The sequence below is a fragment of the Gopherus flavomarginatus genome, chromosome 1, assembly GCF_025201925.1.
Source record: "Gopherus flavomarginatus isolate rGopFla2 chromosome 1, rGopFla2.mat.asm, whole genome shotgun sequence".
Taxonomy (NCBI): Eukaryota; Metazoa; Chordata; order Testudines; family Testudinidae; genus Gopherus; species Gopherus flavomarginatus.
In genome coordinates, this window is record NC_066617.1 from 213924828 (window position 1) to 213946949 (window position 22122).

Below are 22122 nucleotides of genomic sequence, written 5' to 3' on the forward strand. Positions count from 1 at the left end.
ATCATCACAAATCCCCATTTCCCATTCCATAATATGTCCCAACATGCGCTTTGCAGATAATGTCTCAACCACTATGGAACTCCCCTGGAGCATAGAGCCACCCTGCAAGGCTCAGGCAAGTGGTGGCTTTGTTGTTATATAGAATCACAGAATAATAGAAATGCAGGGCTGGAAGGGACCTTGAGAGGTCATCTAATCCAGCTCCCTGTGCTGAGACAGAACCAGGTAAACCTAGACTATCCCTGGCAGGTATTTATCTAACTTGTTCTTTAAAAACCTCCAGTGATGGGGGTTCCACAACATCCCTTGAAATCCTGTTCCAGAGCTTAACTATCCCTATAGTTAGAAAGTTTTTCCCAGTATCTAACTTAAATCTCCCTTGCTTCAGATTAAGCCCATTACTTCTTGTCCTGCCTTCAGTGGACATGGAGAGCAATTGATAGCTGTCCTCTTTATAACATCCTTTAATATATTTGAAGATATTGTCAGTTCTCCTTCAGTCTTTTTTTTTTTTTTTCCCAAGACTAAACATGCCCATGGTCAAGTTTTCTAAATCTTTTGTCACTGTTGTTGCTTTCCTCTAGATTCCCTCCAGTTTGTCCACATCTTTCTTAATATGTCTGCTCAGAACTGGACACATTACACCAGCTGAGGCCTCCCCAGTGCTGAGTAGAACAGGACAGTTACCTCTGTGTCTTACATATGACACACCTTTTAATGCATCTCAAAATATTAGCTTTTTTCTCAATGGCATCACATTGTTGACTGATATTTAATTTGTGATCCTCTATCACTTCCAGATCCTTTTCAGTAGTATTACCACCTAGCCAGTTATTCCCCATTTTCTAGTTGTGCATTTGTTTTTTTCTTCATAAATGTAGTACTTCACATTTGTCTTTATTGAAATTCATCTTGTTGATTTCAATCCAATTCTCCAATTTGTCAAAGTTGTTTTGAATTCTAATTCCACCCTCCAAAATACTTGCAATCTCTTCCAGTGTGGTGTCATTTGAAAATTTTATTAGCATACTCTCACTCCATTATCCAAATCATTAATAAAAATATTGAATAGTATTGGACCTGTGACTGACCCCTGTGGGGCTCCTCTGAATGCATCCTCCCATTTTATCAGCAAACCATTGATAACTACTCTTTGAGTATGGTCTTTCAACTAGTTATGCACTCACCTTATAGTAATTTCATCTAGACCACATTTCCCTAGTTTGCTTATGAGAACGTCATATGGGACTGTGTTAAAAGCTGCAGTTTGGCAGAATTTTATTCTGAATGTATTTATTTATTAGAAATGTTTTTATTTTGGCAAATTTTTATTTTTATACCAATTAGAGTATAAAATTAAAAATAACTTGAAACTTCACAAAGCTATGGCATAAGATGCAAAAGAAAAACAAAAAAATGCTAAAGTTTAAAACAAAACAAAAAAAGTCAGTTACCTCACTGGACCAGCCAGCTCTGGGCTCCAGCTGGGGTCCTCCAGAATGCAGTGTGCATAAGGACATTTCATGGAGCAGGAAAAATCATTCCCAACATCAGCACACTTGAATAACTAGAAAGTTTGTTCAAAATCAGTTATATGTTGAAGACTGCTGTTGTTCAACATATAATTAAATTTTTTTTGTGAAAAATCGCTACTGATGCGCCAGATCATTTTGATTGCCAGATGAGACAACGCTTAAGAGGTGGTCCCAAATATTGGGAAATTCAGAAAACTGACTCCTGAGGTAGTAGTAATATTTAATTTATAGGATAAATAAGCAAATGAATCCAAATATCAAATTGTAAAAAAACTATTCAGTATTTTAGGATATTTGTGCAGTTTATAGTGTGGAAACTTTCTCCAAAGAAACAGCTGAAGAAATTATTATAAAGCTGTGGCTATAACTCTTCTTTTACAGGAACACAGATATATTTAATAGTATTGTGTGTTAATGAACCTTGTGTCTTATTTCAGAGAGATTCCCCCTCTACATCCAGACAGTCCCCAGCTAATGGTCATAGCAGCACTAACAATTCTGTTTCGGTAAGACCTCCAGTTCCAGACAGAGAAAGTGTACAAATTTTGTTGGTGCTCATCTACCATTACTGTTCTAGTTACATGTGTTCAGTGGAAAAATTGTGTTCTGCTGATATAATCAAGGCTACTACAAATATAACTCCCCATTTTCTCCTTTTAAGGTGTTTTTTTTTCAACAACATATTCTTCTCATTAACATTAAATTAATGAAATATTAATAAGTGTAACGTGGCAGTTCCCTCCTCCTTAAAATGTTCTTAGCAATCCCCTGGTCCTAGTTTCCTCAAAACTAAACAAGGATTTAAAGTGGAAGCATTATTTCCATTCTAAACTTTTGAAGCAGTGTTTCAAAGAAGAAGAATTGCACAGCAGGTATTTCAGGGCTTTTCCAACCTTGGAGTTTTGAGAGACCTCTGGAATGTGTATTTGTTTCCGCTATCTGAGTTAAGGAATTGGTGTGCCCTCTGCTGTTGTGGTACGTGCACATACTTTGTGAAATATGAGCCTTGCCTGGGTATGGAAAGCAAAAGGAAGTGGCTTTAAACTGCACTACAAACCAAGCTGGTATCATCACATCTTTAACACAAAGTACTTCCAGTTCAGCATGTATTCAGGTAGAAAGGTCTTCTTGATTTCAGATATTTCTAAATAGATGTTGAAATTTGTATTGTTTATTATTTGTCGTTGTTGTGATTTATATGGCAAAACATTACAAAGCATCTGTATCTGCAAGTTCCTTATGTAAGATTTCTGTAAGAGTGCTGCTGACGCTCACAGTTCTGCACACTCGGATAACTTCAACAATGCCATTACTTCATGGGATTGTGTATCAACTGAAAAATCCAGAGCAGGGCAACTATTCCATCAACTATTAAAAGTAAATTACAGTTTAGAAATGATTAGCTTAAAAGTAAAGTATTTTAATTATAACAATGAAAGATAATTATGTGGCTGGAGAACTTCAATACATTTCTGTGAAAAATACTGAACTTGCAACATAATAGACACACTCATAAATTTAGTATTGGTCACCATTTAACATGTAATATCTTTCTAAGATAAAATTTAGTAATATTTATTGTAACTATTTCTTATTTTCTAGAAACACATCTAATTTAAGTATTTATTAAGTTGAAAAAGGCATTCTTATAGAAAGCCTCTTTCACTTGCAGGTGCTTTTGTGTTGAAGATGCTGAATCATTTATTTAAGAAAAAGCACATTTTCTATCTGCTTAAACTTTTACCTGCTTTCTTCAGCTTGCTGCTAAACAGCCTGGGTTTGATATTCCTTAAGAAATAAGAACTTCTAAGAAATGAGTTTATGTTTTATACCTATGTACAATGTAACATTTTGCTGTAATGTAACAAATTATACTAACAAATTGTGTTGTATACTCTAAAAAAGTAAAATGAAAATTTCTTCTCCTGGGTTGGCTTTGTTCTGCAGGACTTGCCATCAACAACACAACCAAAAGGACGACAGGTGAATAGATATCCTCCATGGGAGCTTTTCTAAACTTAGCTGCTAGTAGCCAACCCCTTCTTACCTTTTTCCGTTCTGTATTCTGTATGTGCTGGACTATAACATTTAAGCTTGAAGAATGCATCCCGTTTTGTTTTTAACTCATTATTTATGTCTAATTCACAGTAATGTTTTTTCCATCCATTTATATGTGTGAGAGAGACTGGGAAGTTCATTGTAATTTCAGACTGTGTGGTTGTTTTAATTATTAAGAACACATTAATAGACATGTACAGCACTGTTCAAATTTGAAACCTGCACAGGTTTTCACTTCGGAATAAAGTACAGCTGTATTCTGTGCCAGGAATTTAGATCAAACTAAGGCAAATAAAGGAAGCTTAAAATAACTTAAAACATTCTGAGAAAACTTTAAAAGTTTAGTATTTTAATTAGTTCATAACTAGTTATTAATGTTTACTACATGTTAAGGATTACTTTTATGAAGAGCCACTAAATCTGAAGTTATCATCCCATTTATAAGGCTAATTTACAACCCCATACTTTAGCTTTACCAAAATCAGCACACTGAAAATTTCATGCACTACATTTCATTCCAGAGTGCAGATTTCTTCTGGAAAACGTTGAGCAAATTTCACAAGAAATTTAAGGGAAAGAGATTATTTTTGTTTCTGATCTCTTTTCAAAGATTTTTATAATGTTTAGCTCATATCTCTGTAAACTGAATTACAGTCCATCTTCATTTTTCCTGTAGTGCTTACAAAGCAGCTTGGTTTAGTTAAATATTTGACGGTGTGTAAATATCCAAACACAGGTAATTATATACCTGAATTTGTGTATTATGTGCATGCCTCTATTTGAAATACACACTGCAATGTTTGCTTGGCTCCAGCAGCACTTTATCCTCAGTGACAGGTGTCTTCTTTAGGCCAGATTCTGCTTTTGGGCTCTTTGGATAGGACCTTTCTTGGCTATTTATGGAGCAAGGCAGTACTCTGAGTGAGTAAGTATGGCAGAATCTAGCCTACTAAGAGCAGCCCTTGCTTTTGCACAGGTAGAGGGAGCAGAGGGCACTGGCTGCATTGGAGACAGGTGACATGTGAAACCATCCTTCACCATCAGGAGAGAGGGAAAAGGCGCTCACCCGTTGGTGCAGGTTCTCCCTCAGAAGTGCATCTTGGGTCGGAAGAGCCAGGGGGCTCTCCATTATTTAATTATTTTTTTTAACATAAGGAGCTCAAGGGATTTTTCAGTCCCTTCTTAGCCTTATGATCTTGGCCTGAACTAAAACAATCTTGCATAGTTTCACAGGCCAAAGCAGGACTTTTCCCTCCTTAGAAGATTCAAAGAAACCCCGTTAAGGGTTCTGCAGATGCTTCCTAGTGATTCTCCTCTGCAGTTTCAAGGAACTTTTCTTTGTTTCAGCTGCTGTACAATCATATAGCACAAGGGGCCCCAGTTCCATCTTCATCAGTGACTTCTTGCAGGCCCAAGCTTTCCACAGTCTGCCTCTGAAGAAGGGAAAACTTCCACTGAGGCTGAACTAGAGATTCAGCCCCTCACTCTAGCGATGCAAAGACTTGGGAATAATTTGTATGGGAATATCATTACAACCATGAAATTCAAGGAGTTCCAGGATGAACAGATTATGTAAAGGTCTTTTTTATCAGGCTCAATCAGCAGGGTGACCTGTTCGAGCAATGGGTTACTCTCCTTTTGTTTCCTGTTTTTGAAGTCCTGCAGTTTCCTTTTGTCTCTAGAGGTCCCAGGCAGTCTGAGTCCAGTCGTACAGATGCTCTGTGAAACACCCTTTAAGACTCTGTATTCACCTGACTTTTGCTTTCCTTCCCAGGTCCCCCCATTATCTTTTCCAGAGCCCTACCATCGTAGGTACTCTGGTTTAGTTTAACCCTTCAGGAACATGTGGCAGTTTCAGCAAGCAACCCAGAGGCTTTTGAGGGCAACTTCTTAAAAACACGTGTTTTATTCCAAAGGAAAGCATAGAGATTTACAGATCCATACACACATAACAAATCATCATCACCACCATTACAAATCCCAAAGGGACATAGCCTCCTTACACATTGAGTGTCAACCAGACTGATCTCTAGCTAGGTCCTTAAGATGATCCAGCTTGATGGTGCATCTGTGTCCATCACTGGCAATCTTGTCATGCCATTGAAATGTTTAATGACCACATAATTGTCAGCCATGTAGCAGCATTCCTGAGTAAACACACTTGATAATTCATTGGTCTTCCATCCCAATAATATGTCCATACCAAGAAATCTGCCAAAATTAAACCAGTGCTGATGGAGGTGGTTGCGGGGTTCAGCCACGAATATCCTCATTGCTAAGACTGCCCTGTCATTTAATACGGACCAGCTGTTGAAGCCGACCAGATGTGAAAACATCAATCATCACTCTTCAGCCTTCCTCAGTGCCCATGTTTCACTGCCATATGGTACAATTGGCATAATCATAATCCTGTAGATCTACAGCTTCATAATAAGCTTGATATCCAGCTTCTCCACAGAGACCACTGATAAAAGACCTGGAATGTGGCAGCGACTGCTGTTATATGAGGATCCATTTCTTTCAAACCACAGCAAACCTTGCATGCAAAAGCACTCTCTCCAGTTTCCTCACTACTCCAAGAACTCTTTTGGGTTTTGGTCAATCCTTTCAGGGTCTTAAGATGCTCCTTTCCCCCTGCTCAGCCTTCAGGTTTTTTTTCTTTGTCTTATGACAATTACTCATGACAGTCAAAAGGTTCTCCCTAGCTGAGAGAGCACGTGTCTTTTTAACAGCCGCTTCTAATACCTCTTCTTTTGTTCTGCCTTTCTCCTGGGGATTCCATTGCTTCAGCCCCCCACTGCAGACAACGTGAGATCACCAGTTTCCTTTGCTTGGCCAGTCTCTTTAGCATATTCATTGTCCTTCTTGTCAGAGTGCATGGTATTTGACATGGTTCCTGTCAACAAGTAGCTGATTCAATACATGTTGAGGGTTAGTTATACATAGAGTTCATAAAATCAATCAGAATTCCTAAAGTACGTTGACCGATTTCCCAAACCATCACATCTGATCTTTTAACACTAACGTAACTCTGGAAGTTAGGATATCTGTTTTCTATTGTCAGTTCTGTCACAGATGTTTTATGTGACCTTGGTCAGGACATTTAACACCTTTGAGATCCTCTGATTCATGGCACTCAATAAATGCAAAGCCTTATTATATTATTTAAAACAGAACAGTTAAAAACTTCATTTCTGCTATTTGTGCTCCTGAAAGCATACCCTTTTCAGACTATTCATTTTAATATACCTCTACCTCGATATAATGCGACCTGATATAACACGAATTCGGATATAACGCGGTAAAGCAGTGCTCCGGGGGGGTGGGGGTTGCACGCTTCGGTGGATCGAAGCAAGTTCAATATAACGCGGTTTCACCTATAACGCGGTAAGATTTTTTGGCTCCCAAGGACAGCGTTATATAAAGGTAGAGGTGTACCATTGTTCTAAGATGACACACAAAATAAGAAACTGGTATTGAAAGAACTGCAGTTGCTTATCATTGGCACCTATGAGTGTATATACAACTGAGAATGGATTTGCACTAATTTAAACTATACAGAGATTACCTAGATTCCACCCAAGCAAATATATTTAATAGGTACTACACTGGGTTTTTTATTATGTCTAGTGAGAATTTGGTTTAGTCTAAAGGAGTACTGATAATTATATAGTAATACTTCTTACCATCAAAATCATTAAAATATCATCCAACTTGAAAATGTAGTACGTAGCTTTTGTTGAAGGTGAAGTACAGTTCAAGCCATGAAATGTGGTACTAACCTTCAACCTGTCATTTTAGATGACTGCTAATAATATGCAGATTTAGATTTCAGTTTTAAATTTTCAGCAATTCCAACATCTGTATTAAAGATTTGTAGATAAGAGTCCACACGGAATGAGAACATTTGATGTTACTCCTAGACTTTATAATATGTAGAAGTCACAAGTATTACAGGTAACATCACATTGTCTCCATTGTTTTCAACTGTCACTTATGCTTTCATCATTGTTTCTTCCTCTGCTTGTAAGCATACAGTGTGTGGTAGCTAGATGTGCAGATCAAATTTTCACCTACTAAATACCAGTGAGTGGTAATATGGCAATGTCTTTTACGAACTCCTGTTTTATAGATATATGTAAGAGCACAATTTGAATATGATCCAGCAAAGGACGACCTCATTCCCTGCAAAGAAGCTGGCATCAGATTTAGAGTTGGAGACATTATCCAGATCATTAGCAAAGATGATCACAACTGGTGGCAGGGTAAACTAGAGAACTCCAAAAATGGTACTGCAGGTCTCATTCCTTCTCCTGAGCTTCAAGAATGGTATTTTTTTTGGTTTTCTATAAAAATGAATTTATCCTTTTCATATTTATCTTGGTATAGAGCAGTGTTCTCAACCTTTCCAGACTACTGTTCCCCTTTCAGAAGTCTGATTTATCTTGCGTACCCCAAGTATCACTTCACTTAAAAACTACGTGCTTACAAAATCAGACATAAAACACAAAAGTGTCACAGCACACAGTTACTGACAAATTGCTTAGTCTCATATTTTTACCATATACTTATAAAATAAATCAGTTGAAATATAAATATTGTACTTACATGTCAGTGGATGGTACATAGAGCAGTGTAAACAATCCATTGTCTGTATGAAATTTTAGTTTGTACTGACCTCACTAGTGCTTTTTATGTAGCCTGGTGTAAAACTAGGCAAATATCTAGCTGAATTGATGTACCCCTGGGAAGGCCTTTGCATACCCCAGGGATACATGTACCCCTGGTTGAGAACCACTGGTATAGAAGGCATGCTGGGTTGGGAGGGGTATGTATCAGTGGTGGTGCAACATGCATCAATGTGGAGATTTTGGAGTCTATAGAGCAGCTTCAGGACACTGCTGTAACTTACCCAGGTCTTCACTCCTGTCTGAATTATGCCAGGGGCCTCTCCAGACCCTAAAGCAGCCTAGCTTCAGGGAACACAAATGTGGTTTAAAGCCATCTTAGTCTGCTCTTTCTCAGGGGCTGTGAGCTCTAAGAACAGTCCTTATAGCAATGCACCTGTAAAATACATGTATTAATATTAATATCTCCAACTGAACATCTTCAATTTATTAAAAGAAAGTTTTGAGAAGTCTTGTTGTACACCTGTAAATTAAAACAGCCGCCTTTTTGAAGTATCACATGTCTTTTTAAATACATATTTATAATAGCAGAGTTAATACTTCAGTGATCAATGGATACTGTACTAGGTTGTCCGTAACAACGAGCTAATTAGTTATTTCATCCCCTTCACATGCCAGGCGAGTAGCTTGTATTGCCATGGAGAAGACCAAACAGGAGCAGCAGGCCAGCTGTACTTGGTTTGGAAAGAAAAAGAAGCAGTACAAAGACAAATACTTGGCAAAGCACAATGCAGGTATGAGAAGCAAGGGTCTTTGAGACTGGGTTAAAAATTGCTTTGCCAGCCAAACCTCGTTTGTTGTTGGCCAGCTGGCACTGCCATGAACCTAGTGAGTTATATAGGAAAAGTTAAGTAAAGCTGTAGCTATACCAGCAGTTCTGTACTGATTCTCTGTCCAGGATTTAAACTTATAGTTCAACCAATAAGATTGAATCCAAGCAATCTGCAACAAGATAAATTCACCATAACATATCCCACAGTAGTATTGTACTGCTCTGGTTTCACTATTTCAAGGAACTGTGGAAGCCAACAAGATAAAACTTTAGTAGTCTGTATAAAGTGTTTTATACCATACTATACTTCCTGCCTACAGAGGACTCTGCAGCAGCATCCAGACATTCTTGTCAATATAGATTATGTAGATTAAAACATGGTTTGCAAAAGGGTGTTTTCTTGAAGCTTTACAGCTGAAAGAAGAATAAATGGCACTATGAAGTTAAAAAGTGTGGTTTCACAGTAGAATAACATAAAACTTCTGCTGTGTTCTCAAGTTATACTGTAGATTCAGCTTTAAACATATATAACCTTGGGGATTAGTCCTGCTTTGAGCAGGGGATTGGACTAGATGACCTCCTGAAGTCCCTTCCACCCTATGATTCTATGATTGCATTTGGATGAAATTAGACAAACTTTTGAAGTTATTCCCCTAATGCCTGCAGTTTGCTGAGTTCTGAGGACTGTATTCTATCTAGAATGATAAAAAGAATGAAGTCTTTGGTAGACTCTGAAAAATTTTGAAAACTGGAAATTTGGCAGACTCATAGGGCCTGATCCAGCAAGTCTCTCATTAACTTCAGTGGGAGTTGGATAGAGCCAATAGTTCTTTATGTGGATTTGACGTACTTTGCTATTAAAAAATAAATTAAAATAGTCAATATGTTTAATCTGTTTTTACTGTATTTTTATTTATGTTGAAAGCTATGATGGTAATACATTATGATACTCTTGTCACTTGAGCTATAAGGATTATATCAGAACCACAGGATACATATATCCAACATTTTATAATGAAGTGTCTTTATGTATTGCATTAACTGCAGCTTTTCTAGTTGTGACCCTCTGGTGTCCAAAGCAGAAAAAACCCATTATGGTGTCAGTGGAAGCTTTTAGTTTTCTCAAAAGATTAGTAACAGTGTAATGTCAATTGCCATGTCAGTACAGCTGATGTCCTACTGGCCCTCCAGTAGAACATATGGTACTAAATATAAAATCGCTCACTTGCTCCAAAACTCTTGCTGTACTGTATCTAAGCATTAAAAGACGAGAAGAATACAGGTTGAAAATCTTTTAATTTCATCTCTTATTGGTTTGAGTTACTCTTACTGTTTTAATATTTGTATTTAATTAAAATAGTGTTGCAGCCATCTTACAGAAATTAATAAGAAAACTAGAGAGAATGAGGAATACATGCCAGACTTTCCCGGTGACTTGATATAGCAAGGATATTTCAGGTTACGATTGAGGTGTGCTGGCGTGCATATTGCTTGCCTGTATTACTCCTACCTACGGCCAATGCTGTTAGCCTCTCACCTCCAAGAGCACTATATTTCTCACAAAATTTATAAATAAAAATAGAAGATCATCATAACAAACATAGGGGAAAAAATGGTATCCTTGACATAGTACCATTTGGTACATATGCTCAGAAGCAACAGGGTAATTGGACTAGGGGGTTCTAATTAGGGTCTGTTTGGAAAATCTTAATTCAATCTTCGTGTCTTTGATTTAGAGGAATTAATTGTCTAATGCAGGAGATAGCAGGGCAGCAAGAGGTTAACTAAAATAATACTACACCTATAAGACATAATTAAGTTTGGTAAATGTGGTACTGAATAGAGCTATTCTCAAATATTACAGTGTTCTTTTTCTTGTACATAATTAGATTGATTTCCTGAGCTTATATAACCTTGTGAAAATGAGTAGAGCTATAATAGTTTGTATTTAACCTATGTTCCAGCTCATATTCTCTTAGTATCAATAGGCCAAGGATACATTGTTCATCTTCATAACAAGATAAGGTTATAGTGTGTGAAAAATTAGGGTTTGGATGTGTGGTTGCCAGAATCTTATGAGCAGTTCTTATAAGATTTGGGCCCCAAATGGCAGTCATGATCCTGTGAGATTTCTCATCTCAAAAGGTAGAAATTTTACAAGATCATCTGTTGTTTGGAGATTTCCACCATTTTGAGTCATGATGTCACAAACTGGCTGTTCTCACAAGATTTTAGCAACATCTGCCCCAGAACTGGAAAATAGGCCCTTTCTTGTTTTGGATCTTACAAGGAACAAAAAACAGCAGAGTTAGTTTGAATCTGAGGAATCTAATTCAAACTCCATAGAGGGAGTCACACAAGAGCATCCAAAGGTAGAATTTGCTCCTCTTTATTATAGGAGCATTCACAGGAAATTTTTAACATACACCTTTTTTTAAGTCTTAATCAATAGTTAAACAACCCATTCCGAGTATTTTCCCGTGCTACTATTTTATGGAGGTGCTGGAATGTAGTTGGTAAAACAGCCTTATATGCAACTAAAAATGTGTGGTTTGCTAAATATTTTAGAGAAATAGCTTAGATTTTGGTGTGATTTGTCAGGATATCAGTGGTGCTTTTCACTAGATTGCTTTGCAGATCAAACAATTTGTGAAGCCATGTAGAAAATAGTATAATTGCCTATTATAGTCAAAAAGACAGAATTTTCTCCTTCACAGCAAAGATAATTGCTGTCACAACTCACTTTTGTCCCTAATCAGTTCTTAAGTCTTGGGCCAAGTCCTCAAACAGTGTACAGTAGAATGCCAGATCTTTCAAAAGTCTGTTTTAAATTAACCAAAGTTAACATTACTTGATAGTATGTCTTTTAGATTCGCTTACCATTTTCAGGTGTGTTGGAAGATACGTTGTAGTGATATTTAAATGTATTTGAATTTTTTTTTTTTAAAGAAATGCTATTGCAGGACTTTGTAAAATATCATTCCTCAAATTTAAATTACGCTTCACAGTATGCATAAAATAATGACTATGAGAATACTGCCAAGCTTTTATAAAATGCGTTTATCATTTCTTAATGTTATTTATTTGCCTTGTGTTTAGAATATTGCATGGGAAAGTTTATTTTGTGCATATACTTTTAATTTTACTAATATATTACAAGCCATATCTCAATGACCCCTGTACATTTTTCATGCTGTCTTACTCCCAATGGCCTCTGTGCATGTAAGTAACCTGTCAAGTGACAATGCCTCTTTATTTGCTTCTTACTGTTTCCTTTCAATAACTCCTTTTCTTTATTAGCTAGTTACACAGAAACATGAAAAGTTGTTTTTAAATGTGTCCTTGTATTCCTCATATCTTGTATACAAAAAATCATTTTCCACTTGTGTATGGAAACCCTACAGTCATTAGGTAATCCCATTTAGACTAAAGCATATCTTCTCCATGCTACTAGTTTGTGGTTAAAACATTAATATGCACCATTTTTGTTATTAGTTTGTGGTGTTTGTCGCTGATATGTATTTCAGTTCAGGAAGAATAAAGGCTAGATTATTTTTTCCAATGAGATGAGTTATTTGAGGGTTAGGTAGTTAAAGTGGCAGAGCTGGTAAGCACAAATTAGACACACAGCTCTTTCTAATCTTGAATAAACTCGTTAGTTAATTTAAATGAATTCAAGTTACAGCAGAGGTATATTCCATCTTTGTAGGTTCTTGGAGTGAAGAAAAATATAGTCAGAACCTTCTCTAAAAGAACATTTTAATATTTGGAGAAACGTTGAGGGAGATATTTTTCTTTGAATTGAATTCAGACTGTTTTCTGACAGACTAACAAATTTGCAAATCCATATATTTTCTAAATTAAGAAGTCTTAACTAACTAAACTGACCAGTTTATAGTGTGACCAACAGTGTATTGAAGTAGTTGTACAGAGGTTTCTAAGTGCATTAAATGGATCTGAATTGCAAACTACATTACTGCAATGACTACTGGGATTAATTAAAGCCATAATATAGTAGACTTCTTTCCTTCCTTCCTTTTTTAGCCCAGGATTGTAATAATGGTAATTCTTGTTAGAATGGATCCCCCTTCTTTTTCATAATAAAGATTGTGCCAATCAGTAATCTCTAAATTAAAGCATTCTTCTTTATAATTAGCAGCCTCCTGCCTCATTCCTTTATTAGAATTTTACTGAAATGATTGTGTTACCACAAATATTCTGTTATTGGCTATAAGGAGGAACAGGCTTATTTTAATGGGGAAAACTTGATTTGATGCACATACTGTACCTTGGCAATTGACAATGATCAGATAGGCACTGCAGAAAATATATTGCAGTTAAATTAAGATTTTACTAAAATGAGATTTTTTTTTTAATAAATATGCCCTCAATATGGAGGAGGTTCTTTCTTGTGCAGAAATGTCAACACTTTTTGTTGCAAATCTTCATTCAGTGTCAAAAGTTTCAAAAGCATGTGAATACAAGTAGCATGTGTTTGAAGAGAACTCTACTTATAAGTAACATGGTAGTTATTTAAAGAGAAAACCATAAAACATGAATTCAAGCTACTTGCTTGTGTATTGCTCATAATTCTCTGATAAAACATGATTACTAAAAGTAGCCTCTACCTTTAGTGTAAATAGATGTTCTCATATTGTATTCATGTTGGTCACTGTCTGTATACTTTATTTACTACTGCTAATTTCCTAGGCATGCAAAAAATGTGATCGCATGCCATTTTAGCTAATTTTTATGATTTGCTGAATACTGTATGAAATGACATGTAAGCTGTTCTGAGCCTTTCAATAGCTTTGAATGTTATGTTTTAACCATTTTTGTGGACTTAAAAATGAATGTTTTTATTAAACTTGCAGCCATAAAATGTCTAATTAAAATATATTTCAGTATTGTCAGTTTACATATTTTAGAAATGTGGTTTTGGAATGCACATTTAATAGAGTTACTAAAATTACAGTTTGGCATAAATGAAAATCTATTTCTTAACTCACTTAATACATGTTTTTCTCTTACCTTTCTATTTTATATTATGTTTTAGTATTTGATCAATTAGATCTCGTCACATATGAAGAAGTAGTAAAACTGCCAGCATTCAAAAGGAAAACACTAGTCTTACTAGGTAATTTTGAGTATACCTTATCATTCTAAACAGAACAGTAATTTTAACAGTATGTTTTGAATCTCTTAATGGTGGTGAATATAAATTTCCTCTTTGTGTTGTGAATTAGGTGCACATGGTGTTGGAAGAAGACACATAAAAAATACACTCATCACAAAACACCCAGACAGATTTGCATACCCTATTCCACGTAAGTAGCAATGTTAAATGTGGCACAAAATTATATGCATTATCTATATGATGATATGCCCAGTTCATTATTGCATGTGTAATTGTACTCTGTTAAAGCTTAAGAATACGTTAAGGGTGGTTGAATCATAATACTGCGAGGCAGAAGGAGGGTGTGATATGGAAAAATACCATCATTTCTTGCACCTAAATATATACAGCATCCCTTTCATTTGGAACATTTTCATACTATTTTATTGAGGGATCCTTCCCCCAAATGTTTGGCATTTTAAGGTTTAAACCTAACAGTCACTTTATTCACATATATTATCTTTTAAGTATTTTAGTTTTATGTGTCTGGATCAGTCAAGACAGGAGAAGGTCTTAAGGTCACAAAATTCCCATGAAAAGAAATGTAAATTGGATTTTGACTAAAGATTTTATACATTTACCTTATTTCAGTTTCACATTACTCTACGTACACCCTTGAGGACTGTTACTTTAAGTTCCCGTAGAATTATGCAGAGATGAGGATAAGAGCAAAGTGCAATTCATTTTACTGTTTGCAAATAAATTGTTACCAAAATCCCTGATTCTCTTTCATGACCTTGCTGCCACAGATCCTCACTATGGGATTTGCATGCCCTGCCGCAGGAGCCACAGAACCCTCTGCAGTGTAGTTAACAAGTGGGGAGCACACATTTATGCCTCAAATTAGCATTGTGAGACCAGGGGCATAAACACTTTCACCAGCTAACTGTCCCTGGTTCCACTCACAGAACCCAGCAGATCCCCTTCATGGGTGCTCAGACACAACAGTGATGGTTATGGCATAAGAACCTAGACAGATTTATAGCGTGTGAGCTTTTTGTTTTATAATTAAGGTTAGATGAGTTGTAGTTATGGGGAGTTCGTTGTTTTTACAGTTAATGTAGCCCTGGGTGTTAATTTTTAGAACCAGTCTGTGCTGGCGGATGCAGAAAAATCATAGGGGTTTTAGAAGAGTTCTTCCTTGCACACAAACGCCTTGGTTGTGCTGGTTACTCCCACTGCTTTAACAGCTTCCCACTAAACTCCCTCTTAGAACCCCTTCATTGTGGCTTCCACCCTCTCCTTTTCACTGAAGCCATTTTTACTAAGGTCACCAATGACTGACCCTCTCATTGCCAATTTTACAGGGCTTCTCTCTCTCCCTGCTGTTTTCAGCAGTCAATTAATTCTTCTCCCACCACTCACTCTCCACCTGTGGCTTTTGGGATTTTGTTTGTGCTTGTAATTCTCTGACTATTCAATAAGCCTCTCCCTGGGCAGCTCCTCTTTCTCTGCACTGCAGTCATCCTGATGTCATTCAGGACTCTATCCCAGGTCCCTTCCTTTTCTATATATACACACACACACTCTCTCTCTCTCTGGCAAATTGATCCATGGTCATGGTTTAAACTACTATATATATGCTTATGACTCCTAAAAATCCCTCTGTCATGCTGTCTCGAGTGGTTCACAACCATGAGTGCCATCCTCAGGGCACACTGTCAAAAAGCGGGACAAGTTTCAGAGTAGCAGCCGTGTTAGTCTGTATCCGCAAAAAGAACAGAAGTACTTGTGGCGTCTTAGAGACTAACACATTTATTTCAGCATAAGCTTTCTTAGGCTACAGCCCACTTCCTTGGATGCACCCCAACTGGTGGTATGTTCTGTAATTAGATTTCACCAACCCAGTAACAAATGTGAGCTTGTGGATCACTGTAAAAGTATTACAATTGGGTCACTCTTGGACACTCCAGTCTGTCTTGCCACCCAGGCAAACTGAAGTTAGTGATAAATGGTCACTTACATCAAAAATCACAACATATTCAGGTTGTTCCCAGTCCCAAGAGACCAGTCACTTACCCCCAGATCAATTTGCACCTTAGATCTCGCACCAAAGACAACACTGGCAGGCAACATATAAGCACAAATGAGTTACAGTCTGTGGTTCTGAAAGGTGACAGAGATGTTCTCATCTTTCCACTGAATGTCTTTTAGGGTGAACCCAGGTTGACCCTGGGGATCTCTGCTTTTACTTCTTAGCTCCAGCCGTTGTGAAAGTCCAAACAGCAGAAAGAGAGCTAGTTCTTGTAAGGGTGTTGTTTATAGGCCCTCCCCCCCAGAGCTCAGACCATTAGTGTGATCGCTCCTGCATGTAACTTCATGGGTGGATTGGGCAATCAACAAAGTTTTTGTCCTATATTGTCCCATTTAGTTTTGATAGTCCTTCCTGATGGGCAGAGGAACCACTCTTCCTGCCTAGGTTCACAAATTCAGAGCGGGCATTTTTACAATTATAAAGCAAAACTTGCATATTACTTTATAGCATGGGATACAGCCATTATAAGTTAGATTAATGTATTTAGCATCTTACGGACATCTTTACAAGTCTAACACCTACTTTGAACAATATTGAAATATGAGTGAGCTGATCTGGTTTCCAATTGTGAATTTCAGTGCTCGGTTGACACCTACAGTCTTTGCAATGCTGGCACCTAGTTTACCAGCATCACTCTCCTCTTCCCACATTCCTTTGCCCAACAGCCCCTGGCAGCAGGGAGAAGCAATTACAGTGAAAGTTCTGCACAGACTCTACAGCCCTGTGCTAGAGCAAGCTCAGTGGAGAATCTAGCTACCAAACTCTTCACACAGGCTCGGAAGAAACTGTGATGCTTTTAACTTAACCATATTTGGGTGAATTGTCTTGAATACACCAAAAGACACATCCTTGACATTAGGGTGACCCCACCCCGCCAAATTTCATGTCCCTGTTCCAGAGCATGGAGATATGAGAGCTTCTGATCTAAATGGTTGTGTTTGTTTAAAAAAAACAAAACAACAACAGCAACAACAAGTTATAAGCAATTGAAAACAGTGTTATAATGGGAAATATTGGGCAGCCTTAACTATCATTGGTACTATCAGCTCCACCTATAGTACCAGAGGATACAAGGTTGAGGAAAGGGAATTAGAGGAGAGAGGAAGAGGGGGAGGATGAGAGGTGATGAGGGAATTTTGGGAGGATGGGGCCAAGGCCTTAGAAGGGGAGAGTCGGAATGATGCCTTGAAGCCCAAGATTAGATTGAGACAGGAGAGGCAGGAAGGAGTGCACTGTAGACCTCTTGCAGAATTTATCAAGGTTTTAGGAGGGAGTTAAAGGCAGACAAGAGTCACTGAGGGTTGAATATGCAAGTGTCTATCAGGAGGGGTTGTTCACCAAGGAAGACTTGGAGGATTTCAAAACCCCTTTCTCTTTCCTGTGGCTGAAGCCTACGCATAGTCATGATACAAGCTCCAAAGTCAATTGAGTTACTAGTGTCTTCCACCAAACTAAACACCATTCTGTGTAGCAATTATACAGAAACGGGACACACACACACACACACACACACACACACACACACCCCTTATGCCCTTCTCCCTGCACCTTTGAAGTTTAAAAGAATCATTTAAAATAATAATTGATGGTTAACATAAGCCTTTGTCGAGCAAGTGAATAAAATTTTGACAATATGCAGAAATAATCAAGATTTAGAAGAGTTTGGGAATGGATTGTTACATGAATAACTATTAATAGAACAACAAAAAATCCACATTTAAATTGTATCCTTTTGCATTCCTTGACATTTCAGACACAACCAGACCTCCCAAGAAAGATGAAGAAAATGGAAAGAATTATTACTTTGTATCGCATGACCAAATGATGCAGGATATATCCAACAATGAATATTTGGAATATGGCAGCCATGAGGATGCAATGTATGGGACAAAACTGGAAACAATACGGAAGATCCATGAGCAGGGACTAATTGCAATACTTGATGTAGAGCCTCAGGTACTTATTGGAAATATATAAAAATGCAAAGCTTGTCAGAGACACCTGAATTTTATTTTGTTACATTCTGTCACTGGTCATTTTTTGACCATAGAATTTAAGACATATAATTCATCATACATTTAATGTGAAAAGTTTTTAGTATGTGGAGCAATGGTTCCACACAGGAACTTCAGTGTATGAAATCATCTTCTACTGATTATTAGGGTAAAAGTAATAAGTAGAAATGAGCTCACCATTTGGCTTCGCAAGGGACCAGTACTGCTGTGAAAATCTGCTTACTGCACACTTTAATATAATAAGAGAAATTATTGTTACATGGTTGCTCACTGCACTTAGCTGTCCGCTGAAGCAGCTGATTGTCTGCTGGCCAGCTGTAATGTATTAATATGCTCAGCCCTAGATTTCATTTTGATACCACACACAGGAGGGAATTTTTTTCTGCATTGTCCTGACTGCCCCCAACTTTCCTGCTGTTACTGAGTCAGCAATCCCAGAAATAGCATTCTCTGTCAATCACTGATACCATAGGAAGGTGTTTCCTATAGAATGGCTACAGCTATATTTATTAATGTCTTTGTGTGTGTTATAATAGCATCAGTGAGTAGGTAAATTCACAAACTCAAAGAATATGAGTACTTTATTCATAGTGTTGCAATCTGGATATAAAATCCTAAGTGAAACATTTTGACTAATTTCCTTTGGAACTCCCCACATTGATATGAATTTCGGTTGATGGCCAGGAATTTATATGTTTTACTTTTAGCTGTGGTGCCTTTGAATTCATATTCAAGCAGGTTAAAGGACACAGGGAAACAAGAGACCAGTCCTGAAATAACTTGCAGAAACCAATTAAAAATATGAGCAGTTGAGCCCAGAAGACAACAAACCTGACAGTTATTTTTCCTGGGTTATGAACTGTCTGCATTCTTTTTCACCAGTCACTGCTTTGGTTTGCAGGGCTCATCCCCCTGTGAGCAAAATTAACAAGTTGTGACCAATATTATCTGTTTTCTCTACGTTGGCTCTTCTCTTCTTTTGTGACTGGATTCAGGAGATCATAGATTTGGTTCTGGACAGTTCAGTTGATGGATTTTGTTTCACCTAAGTGGAGACTTTCAGAACAAAAATAAGATATCTGACCAGGGTCTGCTCCAGCTTTTTTGCCGCTCCAAGCGGCGAAAAGAAACCAAAAAAAAAAAGCTGTGATCGGCTGCAGCTCTACCACTCTGCTTCATTCTTCGGTGGCAATTCGGCGGCCAGTCCTTCCCTCCGAGAGGGACGGAGGGACCCGCCGCCGAATTGCTGCTGAAGACCCGGACGTGCTGCCCCTTTCTGTTGGCTGTGCCAAGCACTTGCTTCCTGCGCTGGTGCCTGGAGCCGGCCCTATATCTGACTACATTGTATAATGCAGCTCACCTAATTCATTAGCGTCATAGTAGTACTTGTCCATGAGCCCAGTTCTAGTTAATTACCCTGTTTCTGTGTTCCAAATTCAGGCATCCTCTGTTCTGTGAGCTTCCCTGACTCATGTAACCATGTTTGCAGGTTGACCTCTTTTCTGTAGAAACAATGCACAACTGATTATATCTGAAGGTGGATTTCAAGCAGCAGAGAGGGACATCAACTCAGCTGGCTGTTTGTTAAAAAACAAAGGGCCTCTTCATACTGCTGTGGAGTGGAATAGAAGTGTCTTTCGCTCTACATTCTGCCCCGACAGTTGAGATCAGTTAGGTTATGTTTGCTTGCTACCTACCTCAAGTTTCAGTCTGGAAGAGGCCAGGAGGAGGGACTCCCTGCAGTAGGGCCTCATTTGTGGAACTACCTATGTCACCTATAAATCATTACTGTTTGAGTCAGGTTAATCATAACCATTGTCTTTACAATTATCTTTCTGCATAGAGGTAGCTTTTGGTCTCTCTAGCAGAGCCATTGGTCTCAGTTTATGGTTATTGAATTATTAGTATGTTCAGTACCCTCACGCTTTGAAAGCTTCACAGTTTCTACAACAGAACATTTTTGCTTCAGCAAAAATAAAAATGTTTATCTGTAGGTTGAACAATATTCTCAACCAGAAAATGTTTTCGTATATTTTAGTCAGCATTTACTATAAAGTACAATTTACATTTTGACCCATTGAGAATAACCAGAGCAAAAGTTTTTCTGGCTAATGCAAATTCTTCAGCTTAAATATAGACTGATCTTTAGTTTTTTCTGTTGGAAAAATACCCTGCATCTGAAATCTTGGCTACTTAACCTGGCAGTTCTTTAGGATGGTAAACTTACAGGTTGGGCCCCAATCTTGCAAAGACTTAGTGGAGTAAATGTGACTGTAGACTTAAGCACACCTGTAAGTCAGGGTGTTTAATTCTTAATATTTCTTGATTATATTTTAAAACTGATCTAGAGTCTTGTTAGTTCTTCCCTCTGTTTGTGTATTTAAACTTGTATCCTGTTGATTGATTTGTTCCTCTTCTCAAGGATTTAATGTTTTTTACATAGGCACTGAAGGTCCTGAGAACTGCAGAGTTTGCCCCTTTTGTTGTTTTTATTGCTGCACCTACGATTACCCCAGGCATTAATGAGGTAAGGCTTATTACAGGTAAATGTTTTTATCAGGAGACAATTAAATGGGTGATTCAGTATGTGAATAAGATCAACATTTTAACTGACCAATTGTATTTTATAGTGGGGTCCGAACACCACTGAAGTTAAGATTGAGATGATCTTACTGAATAACAGATGATTTTTCCTACGTTTAAATATAAACTTGAGCTGCAAGGATCCATGCACTGTCACTACTAGGGAAGCACTTCATAGTACTCTTAACTCTTCACGTGACAACTTTAACATCAGCTGATATATAGATTAGTATTGATCATTTGATATCCTTTTAAAATGTATTGTTCAGTTTTATTTCCTCCCTACCTAAAAGAATTGTTTCCAAAATCCTTGCTGTGGCCATTGAGCCAGCTAATTGGTCAGCTGTCCAAGAATTTCCAGTTTCTGAGTCATTCAAACTACTTTACTCTTTCCTCCCCAAGTAGAAGGAGGAAGTTGCTAAGTTTCATCTTTGAGAAAAGAAATCCCAAAGCAATATACCAGAAACTGGCTATTACATTCAAATAACATTGTGATACTTGGAATTGTGAAACTGGAAGGGATACCTGCTTGTGAGAAATTGTTAAGTGTTCATCTTCAAAGAGAGCTTATGTAAATAAAGACCTCAGGATTTAGCTCAAACAAAACATTTATAACCAACTCCTTCCTTTTTTTCTTCTAGTAAGGTGTTAATTGTATTTATATCTTAATAAGAACTTTCTCTCTTAGCAAATCCCTCTTCCATCTCTTTGATCCTGCAGGGAAGTGATAATTCTGTGTTTGTAGCAACAGTCTGCTTCCCCAGACATAATGTGTGTGATAACACAAATATAGAATTAGGACTTCACTACAGATTCTTGCAGATAAATGATGGGCCAGAAAGGATAAAGATGTTCAAACACAAATACCATAAATAATTAGTAAAATGGCAAGAAAATTATGGGGGGAAAGTGAAAGACAAATGGCTTTGTTTCAAGTAATGAGGAGTCTGGTGGCACCTTAAAGACTAACAGATTTATGCCCAAATAAATGTTAGTCTTTAAGGTGCCACTGGACTCCTCATTGTTTTTGTGGATACAGACTAACATGGCTACCCCTCTGATACTTTGTTTTAACTGTTAAGTTTCCCAAACACAGAGATGAAGATGTCTCAGAACATTCTGATTTTAGCTATGTTAAAATGATGTAGTGATCATTTCTCTGAAATGTTGCTGATGTTAACATTTACTGTAAATTTATGTGAGCAAATATTAAAATGCTGCATCGCCTGTAATGGTAGATATTCTTTTGCACAGCAGAGT

At 37.4% G+C, this 22122-nt stretch overlaps 1 protein-coding gene across 16 annotated transcripts in view; it reads left to right on the forward strand.

Annotated features, from left to right (window-relative positions):
• The window catches only part of CASK (calcium/calmodulin dependent serine protein kinase), a 410527-nt gene that overhangs the window by 381165 nt on the left and 7240 nt on the right, over positions 1-22122 (forward strand). For 8 of the 16 annotated variants that reach the window (XM_050936495.1, XM_050936507.1, XM_050936497.1 and 5 more), the window contains 8 exons: positions 1973-2041; positions 3483-3518; positions 7726-7922; positions 8900-9015; positions 14110-14190; positions 14300-14380; positions 18018-18220; positions 20723-20806. In XM_050936495.1, the coding sequence (XP_050792452.1) occupies positions 1973-2041; positions 3483-3518; positions 7726-7922; positions 8900-9015; positions 14110-14190; positions 14300-14380; positions 18018-18220; positions 20723-20806 (867 nt within the window). The remainder of the gene's footprint in view (positions 1-1972; positions 2042-3482; positions 3519-7725; positions 7923-8899; positions 9016-14109; positions 14191-14299; positions 14381-18017; positions 18221-20722; positions 20807-22122) is intronic. The other 8 variants (XM_050936501.1, XM_050936503.1, XM_050936496.1 and 5 more) reach the window with 7 other exon arrangements.